This window comes from Parus major, chromosome 5 (assembly GCF_001522545.3).
Source record: "Parus major isolate Abel chromosome 5, Parus_major1.1, whole genome shotgun sequence".
Classification (NCBI taxonomy): domain Eukaryota; kingdom Metazoa; phylum Chordata; class Aves; order Passeriformes; family Paridae; genus Parus; species Parus major.
Genome location: NC_031774.1, coordinates 18,545,568 through 18,556,522, shown reverse-complemented (window position 1 = coordinate 18,556,522; position 10,955 = coordinate 18,545,568). Strand labels below are relative to the sequence as shown.

General features: G+C 43.1%; 1 protein-coding gene across 2 annotated transcripts in view; it reads left to right on the top strand.

Moving 5' to 3' along the window:
• The first annotated feature begins 75 nt into the window (after window positions 1-75).
• The window catches only part of SLC1A2 (solute carrier family 1 member 2), an 88,400-nt gene continuing 77,520 nt past the window's right edge, over window positions 76-10,955 (top strand). Inside the window, exon 1 of one of the 2 annotated variants that reach the window (XR_001522268.3) lies at window positions 76-532. Coding sequence is in view for 1 of the 2 variants with exons in the window: in XM_015631586.3 (XP_015487072.1) it covers window positions 516-532 (17 nt within the window). In the remaining variant the exon portion in view is untranslated. The remainder of the gene's footprint in view (window positions 533-10,955) is intronic. The other variant, XM_015631586.3, reaches the window with a different exon arrangement.

Genomic DNA, 10,955 nt, shown 5'->3' with positions numbered 1-10,955 from the left:
TGCCAAGGAGCTGTTGGGGGGGATTTATAGGAGTAACAACGGCTCGTGATGTCAGCCCGTGCCTAAAATAGAGAGGGATTGACTGCAAATCCACGGCTCGAGGGCTAAACCTTCCAATCCAGCCTCAGCCAGCGCCGCGCCGATGTGAAGTCGCCCCCCAGCTCTCGCACACAGCCGCGCACACACGCACACGCTCCCCGCGGCGAGGGGAGGGCGCCGGGGATCGCAGCCCAGGTGCCAGCGCCTCCTCGCCCCGCCGGCCACTGCTGGGCGGCCGCGGCGCAGCAGCGCCGGTCCCCGGGGCACCGAGAGCCTGCTCTGGGACGGCGGGGTGGGGGAGAGCCGAGGAGCGGAGCTGCCGGATCCTCGCCCTGCGGAGCCCCCAGGATTACAAGGAATTGCGTGCTCCTTCCCAGACGTGAGCGAGGGTTATACCAAAGAGCCAACCTCCTTCGCGCCCTGCTGTCCAAATTAATCCCTTGGACCCTTGAGAAGACAGGGGGTTTTTCGGAGCCATGGCATCGACAGAAGGGTGAGGGGGACCATCTCTTGGGTGGGAGGAACGGGAGGATGGGGGAGATGCCCGGCATTGTTCTTTTGGTAACAGTTTCCTGTCATCTGCTTCATTGTTAATCCTTGCCCCTCGCCATTCCCTAACAGAATAATTAGGGAGCGAGAGGAAACGAGAAGCAGACGATCCACATATAGAAGACAGCGAGGGAAAAAATTTCAAATATGAGCCACTGAAAAGGTCTTGGGTTTTCCTTCCCATCACTTCTTTATTTAACCCCTGGAGGGCAGATCAAGCTTAAACCACCTGCCTGAAAGAGGAGTACAAGTGAATGCTTCACTCAAAAGGGAGGGGGAAGCTTCTTCCTAAATATAATAGTAGTGTTAATAAAAATAATAATAATAGTAATACTAATTAATATTATAATTTAAAAAATAATCGAAAACCTGTCCCCCCCAGCCATCCCTTCAAAAGGCAACAAACAAATCCAACTTCTTGAGGAGTTGTGCAATTTTTCAGTTCTGTGCCAAATGCGTTAAAGTTCTAGCAAGAGAAATGCTGGGAAGGGCAAAGGGTTCTACAAGAGGCTTTAGAGAAAAGCAAACACAGTTCAGCTCTGGTAGTGTCCCTTGGAAGGAAACGGTTGTCCCTACCCATGCCAGGATTGCAGGAGTCTCCCGCTTCATGGCTCTCTGATGAGGTAGGGGGCTTGTTCAGTTTACAGACTTGCTGGTAGTAGGAAAGAAAAGATTTCGTTGATCTCTGCTTGCCCTCTTATAACACTACCTAGTATTAGACTGTGTTTAGTGTGAGCCTCCCCTTTATCCCTGGATGTTGTCATGTTGTATCAGCATGATCTGCTCAGGATAGGACTCTCTAAGGACAGAGTGCAAAAGAAAGCTCTGTTTATATTGCCTTTGTGTCTCTCAGGCTAAAAGACTTGCTGAGCTGATTTAAATAACCCAACACATGTCTGGGAGGGTGTGCACACAAGTGTCCCATTACCTGGTCAGAAGAAGAAAGTGGCTGTCTGTGCAGTGGTCCCCGAGCAGTTGATTTAGGAGGAATGGAAGGTTAGAAAGTATTGGTTTGGGTTGCTTTGGAAAAAAGACAATCCCTCACTCTAACAGAGGACAAATACATAGGGCTCTGGCTTTTCACAGGACTGTGACAGAACTCATTAATTTATCATTTGCTATTGCCTTACCTTTGCAGGGAATTTCTGCGCTGAATTTGTACATTTTTGTTTTGGTGGCAGCCCAGCAGTTTAATCTGCCCTATGTAGCATTTCCTCTATTTGACAAGATACTGTCAACAAATGATCGGAGACATGAGGAAGAAGTTCAAAGGTGGAAGGACCAGTCTAGGGTTGCAGATCTTTCCCTTCTGTATCCTTGGACTATCCCAACTATCACTCTCCACTATCCCAACTATCACTCTCCTCTGGATGGTGCAGTCATCTGCTGTTTGTATTCCCACATGAGGTGGCCACAGAGGTCTGTGTTTGTTTTGGACCAGTGGTGGAAGGTGGGACCAATTGTACAGGAGTTTAATAAAAGGTGGCTGTGTTAGAGAGATCTGTCAACTTTGGATGAAAGGAGGTTTTAAATGTGTGTAGAAGGAGAGGTGCTTTCAAAGGAATTTGACTGAATAGGCAGGCTACAAAAGATCAGAGTACCAAAACCAGAAAGGCTTCAGTAGATGCATGCTTTTGTTTTTCATATGGAACAGAGCTAAATTGTCAGGGTGGGAAAAGAAACTAGAAGTTTAGGCCTTGTTTTCAAGCCTTGTAGGAAATTTACCTAGACTAAGTCAAACTGAAATTATTGTTTGGTATGATTCAGTTAGCGGTCTGTGACAGCTGAAGGAGGTGTGGAAAAAGAAGTTGAGTGGGAAGCATTTCAATTGTCAATCTGTGTTTACCAGTAAGAACCTCTTCCAAAACTGAATTCTCATCTTTCTCTCCACTCAAGTGAAAAGCTGAGGGTAGAGATTAGCTTTCTCTCTGATGTAAAGGTCAGCAAACCGAGGCACCAAAAGGATCATCAGGGAAAGTGAATATTGACTGGACCTTGTTCAAGAAATGCTTTCCATCAGCACTGGCACAATATAAGAATGGTGTCAGAAACACTGCTCTGCTTGCAGTAATGGGCTCTACCTCGGGCACACACAGGTACATGGAGGAGGGTCTGCTGGAGGTGGGAACAAAGGGATACACTCCATATTTATGTCTAGTTGCTCGTGAGATGTTCTGCTAGATACGCTAGTTGAGATCAAAAGTATATAAAAGTTTTATTTTGTGGTGTTAAAACTGCTGCTCCCACTAGAGCCATTTTTGTAGTGACTTACTACTTTTCTAACAGGGAAGCTTATGTAAAATCTTCAATGTGAGGATGTCAGGTGTGTGACAGGATGTTTAATGAACAACAAAAGGCCCTGATATACAGAGGAAGGTAAATCTGTGCTCCATTGTTAAGAGTTAGTCGTCACTTGCAGACAGGATTTGGTAGGAAAGATTTCCTTGCCTGTGCTTTTCCAGTCATTCTTTTCTTTTTCTTTCAATATCTTATTTGATTAAGCTTATCCATGTATGGAAATTTGCTGCACAAATCTTTCTGTTCCAAGAGAATGGTCAACAATGGGAAACTTCAGTTGGAAGAAAATGAGAAGGAAACGTTCAACAAAAACATTCAACACATGGCAAAATCAGACCCATGTTCCCTCTGGGTCTATCTTACCGTAGCTCCAGCTAGTGGGGTTTTGGTTTACACTGTATATTGAAGGTTTAGTCTTTCTTTCACAGTATCCCCTGATACAGATCTCATTACTAAGATGGGTTTTTGGTGTTTAGCTGGTGCTGAAAATGGAAAATAGCCTGTTCAAGGAGGAAGGGCTGGCACCAGGTATGGATAAATACAAGGTTTCTTATTTTTGTGTTCTGCTTAAACGTCCTCTGCTGGCCATGACTGCAGGTGGGATGCTGCTGGGAGACCTGGCTTTCTGATCTGTGCTGGCATCGCCTTTCAGGAGTGCTTAACGTGGTTCAAAGATCCCAGAACATGAGTCCATACCCACAGAATGTGGTGTTTCGTGTCGGGCTCAGTATGTGGTGGGTTGATCTATGGAGATTTACCAAAGCAGAACATTTCAACCTTTCCTTTGCCTTTACAGGGTTACATGAGATTGACTCTGGTTGGTTGATGCCCATGCTTACCTTCAGACCTCTGAGCAAAGTCCTTGCTTCACACGGTTCTATTGTGGCTCTTATCTCACTCTCTAGTCTTACAAAAGGGAAAGAATAGAGTACCTTGCTACTGTTTTTCTGATTTTGTATTTTTTTTTTAAAAAAACGATCCTTCCAGAGGGCTGATGTAGATACTCTAAAGATCTAGAGATGTGTGTGTATTTTGTCTGCCTCTTAAGAGGAGGACTTTCAGGTGTGAAGTTTGGATTAGGGTCCGCTCCTTCAGGAATATAGCCACTAGGAGACACTATCACTGCATCTATAGAAACAACTTAAACAGAGGCAGAGCAGGTGCCTGAGCCGGGAGCTCAGCCCTCTGTGTGCAGGTCAGCCTCAGGTCAGCCCCGTGCCTTTGCCTGGACAGCCCTCTCCTGCTCCATGGGCAAAGTCAGGGAGCCAGCAGGGGCCAGTGGCCATTCCCAGTGGGCACTTTGGGTGTCATCGCCATATTTTGCAGGGGTTAATAATACTGATGTGGGCTCTTCCACTTCCTTTGGTCTCAGTTCTGGAGAGTGGGCCCAGGGAAGATTTATGAAAAGCACAGAGATGTCACTCATTCAGATTTGTGGTGCACAGCTAATGGGCACATCTGTGTGTGTGTGTGTGTGTGTGTGTGTGTGTGTACATACCCTGCTGCAAAATAAATCAGTGAAGTGTGAAACATTGCTATGTTTGAATAGACAGAAGTCTGGGACATTGCTTAGTGTCGTGGTTTGATTAGTGAAATAGTGTTTCTCAGTTCTATAGTAAATATTATATATAATATAATATAATTAGATTTATATTAATTATATTATAAAACATTATTTTATACAAAAAGATTTATTATGTTATTATTATAATAATTAATATTATTATTATTATAATAAATATAAGATGTAATGGAATACAATATAAATGGTGTTCATGTAATAAGAAATGGCACAAATGCAGCGCTCCTGTTCTGCATGGCAGGTACAGAGATTCCTGCCTTGGTATTTGACTCTATCGATATCTTACTTAGGAGGAAACAAACAAAAAAACCTCAGCTGAGGTACATTCTTTCTCCCCAAACTTGGTTGTTTCCACATTCTTCTATAGATACTCCTATCTTCATCACAAGTTGCACTGTCTCTGAAACCGCAGTCCCACTCTCAGGAGTGCTATTTGTCTGTGTTACCAGATCACCAAACAATAAAAGTTTGGTTTGCACCAGAGAGCATATGATTTGATTTCTCCAAAATTTGCCATAGCTGTGGAACCCACATAGGTTTTATATTAGATGTAGATGGGTGGTTATTAGTCAACATAAATTAACACAGGAGGCACAAATAATTAATACCTTACTGGCATAAAGCTCTGTGAATACAAGTTAACCTGTCAACATTTTTTGAACAAATTTGAACATTAAGAATTAATTTACTGCACAGGATTATTATTTTAGTCATGCAGCTGTGATGGTTTTGGATCTTGGAGCAGGAGTCATAAACCATTTGCTGCATTGTCAAGACAAAGCCTGAAAGGGAGATTGCCAGCATATGTTATGCACCTGGCCTGGAGACAACATAACACACCTAGGTGAGTCAGGAAAACTAACTTGGCATTTCATCGTAGGGTTCAGGCACCTACATAGGAGAGTGGGTTTTCAGGATCTGCCACAATATATACAACAAGCACACCCACACGTTTCTTGTCATCTGAGTTCTTTTTCTGTAATTCACCCACAAAATTCCTCTGCATAAAAACTTGAGGAATTATTCTGGCACAAATATTTAGATACTTCGGAGGATGAAATCTTCCAAGTGCGCTCACTGTTGTTTTTATGGAGGATTTGATGAGCCCCAGCATAGGATGGAGGTGTTTTACCCTATGCTCTTTCTGTTTCGTGGGACAGATGGAGTGAATGTAGCTTGGTAATTAGTCATATCAGCTGTGGCTCTGACCTCATTTCACTGTTGTCAATTGCAAATCTCTCATCAATTTCAGTAAAAGACAATTAGGCTTTACAGAAGACAACTCGTGATCCTTAAACGACACAGTAGTTCTCATGGCTCCAACCTTCAATCTGGCCTTGAGATACCCTTTCCAAAAAAAGTTAGCACCTAGACAGTAACTCCAGTTTTATACATATTCAGATAATTTTATAGACACTCAAGGATTAATATGTTTCCTATAAAGTCTTCAGGTGCTTATTTATTTTGAGCTTTTTGGAAAGAGCGGGTTGTATTACTGGATTAGATATATGAAGCCTGAAGGGAGACGGTGTTTCCTTAAACAATGACTGAAGTTTTTGAAAACCTTATCTTACCATAGGTTTCTGTGAGATAAATGTGTGTGTTCAGCCTTCTTTGTGGATATACAGGTAGATGTCTGTATATAGTTCTCTCAGAAGTCAGCATACAGAGCAGTACTGCATCGCTGTACTAGCAAATTATTGCATATCATTTCTCTTCTTCATTTCCCCTTGATCTATGGGCTGCCCCAACGAAAACCGCTAAGAACTGTAAATTTGTGTGTTTAAAGGGTCACAGTTTTTCAGCTGAAAAAGAGTAACATTAAAGCTCTTTCAGAGGCAGTGTGGTTGGCATGTGGGTTCCTTCGTGCTACAGGTGACAGTGGGAACGCTGGGACTGTGTGTGGACACGGATCCCACACTAGCAAGAGCCTGCAGTGTTGGGCTGTGTCTGTACAGGGTTGTCTCCCTGCCGAAGCAGTGTGTGTGTGTGAGGGGTGTGGGTGAAGGCACAGTGCTAGCAAGGGGCCCTTCATCTTCAGTACCTTCTCCTGTAATACCTTTCCATTTTCTGTGGGATTTAATTCCCTTGGCTGGCAGAATGTGTTACAATGCCTGCTATTTAGAGCTATTAATGATTTCTTGAAAGCACTGGCTGGATCTGTCGAATCCATCATCTCTGTAATTGTCCATCCACTAATGAAACTCCTCTTTCGCCAACTCAATACAATGTTTCACCCAATTTTAGCCTCCAGCTCGTTACTTTAAAATGCTATTACCAGAGGCATACAAGCAATAAAATAAGTGTGCTTTTATATACTTAATCCTACTTCTGTATTAATTTAAAGGCTCTCAGTGTGCTTAAAGTTTTAAGACAATTAACTACATTTCAGTCCTTAGGAAAGAAAACAGACTAAGTTCAAAGCTCATCATATTTTCTAACTTTTATCTTCAGCATCTTTGATCATATGTAAGCAATTCCAAATAGGGGATCTTTACAAGGAAGAACTAAAAAAGGACCAAGACATAAAAGAATTAAGGAATACTCCTGCTAATTACAGGCATCTTTAGGAGAGCAGCGTGGAATTCAAGAAAATGCAGTATTTCAGGTTCACTGCTGCATCTGAGAAATCAAATTCATTGAAGCATTTTAAAGAAAAGAAGACGGAATGAGATTTTAAAAACAAAACCAATTTAATTTTTACTTTTCAAAAATAAATTATTAGTTTCTGCTTCAGTTAAGAACACTAAAATGGTGAGGCCTCCAATACAAAGGAAAATATTTCACTGTTTATTAAGGAAATGTTTTGAGTAGACTAAGACAATATTTGTCTTGTTTTGTGTTTTTCAAAGTGCCAACAATCTCCTCTTAGAGATTTGTAGAGAGCAATAAAGTCCCCCCTCATCCTCCTTTTCTGCAGGCTGCATAAAAAGGCGTATCTGATTCTGTCTTCAGCTGGATCAGTTGTGTTGCTTCCAAAATTTCCTGGAAGTTTTGAGCCTTTTTTTTTTTTTTTTTTTTCCTGTCAATCTCACACCCTGCAAGTATATTTTGTGTTAATTTTCACAACTGCAGTTTTGCAGTGTTGGTTTTTAGTACTGGTAACCGTATGGAGGCATAGAGGCTGCCTGCCTGAATGTTCAGTGAGCAGGATGCTACTGCCACTCCCAAAGTCAAGGTCCTTGAGCCCCATCCATCAACTGAGTTTTTTCTTATTCTCTGACAGCTCACTATCAACTGCATCCCTAATAAGAGGATAATGGACAGCACCTCTGAAGTAGGTATTTTGGAGCAAGCTTAAATTTAATCTATCAGCTCTTTGGCATATTGAGAACAATCAGAGATGTGTCCAAGTGTGAAATCTGTGTGAATGAGAAAACGATAAGTTTGGTACTAGAACACTTACAAAGGTTAAAAGTAAAACCTGCATTCAAACTGATACTTGTCAAAAGTGTTAATGCATTCATTTATCCCAGGGAAAACAGGTAAATGTGTCTAAGAGGAGTTACATCACCTGCTAGTTCACATCTCTGTGTCATTTTCAAGTTAGTATCACTTAGCCCTACTGCCAGATTTGTGCTTCACATCTGGGAATGACTGCACTTCTGATTGACTTGCGGCCTCCTCAAGCCATACCATGTGGTTTCCAGATGGTGGACTTCATCTCCCTTGAGGCAGGAACCCCTGGAGTTTGCCTTTCCAACTGTTCATTGTACTTTCTGTACTGTCATTTATGCAGCAGCAGAATGAAGTTTGGCTCTTGGAGATTGTCTCTCTCGCAGGGACAACCACAGAGATCACCTCTAAGCAAGTCACGTGCCCTGCTAAGCTTCTGACACTGCACATCATTCACAAAGGCTGGCTGGCAGCTGCAGGGAACAAACCTCCTCATTCCTACTTCTTTGGACAGGTGTGTCTGATGCATCAGACCTTAAGAGACCCTCTTAGAGGGGTTGGCAAACACTTCTTGTACATGTTTCCAATCTGGAAGAGCAACGTGACCAGGGACCAGTTTAGATCCTGAAAGTGGTGTAACTGTATTAGTCCAGTAATGTATCCAAGCTAATGACAGCCTCTTAGTCCAGCTAATTATCTTGAGTGCAGGAGAGCACTAGTATGGATCTGCCAGGCTAGCACACAGGCAGACAACACAGGTACCCTTTTTATCCCAGGTTCAGCCCATACAGTCTCAAAGGCTGTTTCTCAAGGCAAGAAAAAATAAGATTAGCATTATTTATGAGTACAAAAATTAGGGCCAGCATTTTTGAGTTTTGCAAACCACCAACTGCCTAGGACCTATGGCTTCCTTAACTGAGAAAGTGACAACACGTACATAATGTGTAGCTGGGGCTATGGGAGTGGACTAGAGGCTCTTCAGAGGTCCTTTCCAACTTTAACTGTTCTGAGACTCTGTTCATGACAAATACATGGTATACAGAATCTCCATGTAGTATCTTCATATCCTAGTTCTTGGCTATGGCTGTGATACCATGTGCTGGCACACCATCCTGTAATGTACTCATCCATGTACTGAGTTTTCATGAGACTGGATTCAGGCTATGTATACATGAATAATAACCCAGCACAACAGAGATAGCTGGACCTGTTAAGTCCCCACTGTGCTGGTTACTATGTGGAGAGCCTTAGGTGTGCTTCTGGAGTACACTCTTGGTATAGCTTAATCCAAGTGTAATTCAGCTCCCTAGCATGAACTGGAACACAGCAGGTGGACATCTTTAGGAAGTTCACTCCAGAAGCTCACTTTGGACTAAATTGCTAATATAAGTCTACCCTCAGCTGATCACTGATACGCCTCAGGTAAGTGTTCTGCGGTGGGCAGGTATTCCCTGGCAGGCTCTCGTCGTCTTCTGGCTGCTGATGTGTGTGCTGGCAGCACAGCTCCTTCTGCAGGCACAAGCTGAGGTGTTGCCCTGGCCCTGAAGTCACTTGTCTGTGTAAGTCACTAATGATCAGTACTTGGCCTACTTGCCATGAGCAGCACAGACTGCTGAAGGGCAAAGTGTGACTGGAAGCAGACCATGGTCTCCAGTCACACAGAATGTGGAGGCTTCTGTTGCAAATTCATGCCAAGTGTGCAGAGGGTTCTGGGCTGCATACAATGGCAGAGGCTGCATCTCAAGTATATATGGTTTAGTACACTTCCTTTGAGGCAGAAAGCCCTCATTAATTAAGCATCTGGTCCTTATCTGTGCAAGACCTACTTTTGCTGTGGTAACTGAGAAAACATTTGTCCTGAAAAGCACACGTGTATATAAACACATGTCATCCACATACACGCATGCATATGGGAATTAATTAACACCTGGTTGCTATTTATATCACAGAATTTAGGTCAGGTAGTGGAAAACAGATCATAATTGCTCACCTGACATTTTAGGAGGACTTAGAACAGGCATTTTGCAGTGTCCCATGTTGGAAACTGTCAGGAAATACTATTTCTATTGACATAAAAGTGCCAAAGGAACCTTCACAGCTGTGTAGGGCAAAAACATACAAAAACTGTCTCACTGTAATACCAGAGCACTTTAGTAGGAAGCCTTCTGCCGTTTCCAGGATTAGCTGTTGCTTTTCTTCTTGCTTTTGTTCCTGTCCCATTTGCAGGTGTCTTTTCCCTGGTGGTCTGCTGAAGGGGGTTCCTAATAACCCTTTCCAAGGGGAACCTGGGGAGGATCTTCTGAACGATATGGTAATGGGTTCAATGTTAGGGCAGAAGGGCCTCACAGCAGTCACCATCTCTTCAAGTGAGTTGCTGGAGTGCCTTGAGGAGGGCATTCCTGTCACCTTTTCTGGTAACGGGTTTGTGTCACACGGTGGCACCCTTGCAAACCAAATAAAGCTTGAACTCCCACTGCAGCCTCACTCGGGGAGCTCTGGGGGGTCTTCACTCTCACTCCATAACTGGGGCTTCAGTGTCTTTTGAATGTTGATCCCCTAATTGTGTCTGGCTTGAAATCCGTGAATAGGTGGAAAGACTTTACTGGGCAGCAGGAAACAGATAAAACCCACGGGGACAGTGTGGTTGTGTAAGCTTTATTTTTGTTGGTAGCCTGGCAGTTGTCACAAGATTGTAGTGCAAAGGGGAAAATCCCAATATGTTAGTTGGTATTTATGGTGGTTATTTTTGCCAGGACATTTCTTTTTTTCCTCAATAATATTTAATAATGATAGTGTTACTATCAGTTGCAGTTAAGGATTTGTGAAGCATACACCTGGGACATATGTAGCTAAATTCACACCGAAGGAATCCTGTTCTGGCCACCTGGATTCTGAACAGCTTCCTGGCTTAGATGGAGGTGTTGTGTTACCAAGTGCTCTTCAATACTTACACTATTTTGCCTTTCCACAAAGGAGGTACATTGTTTTGTTTAGGTATTTCAGTTTTGCAGTTGTGCATGTTTTGGAATCCTCTGCATCTTAGGAGATCAATCCTATTGAGCCTTTTGTCATTGTGCTGACAGTGACTGAA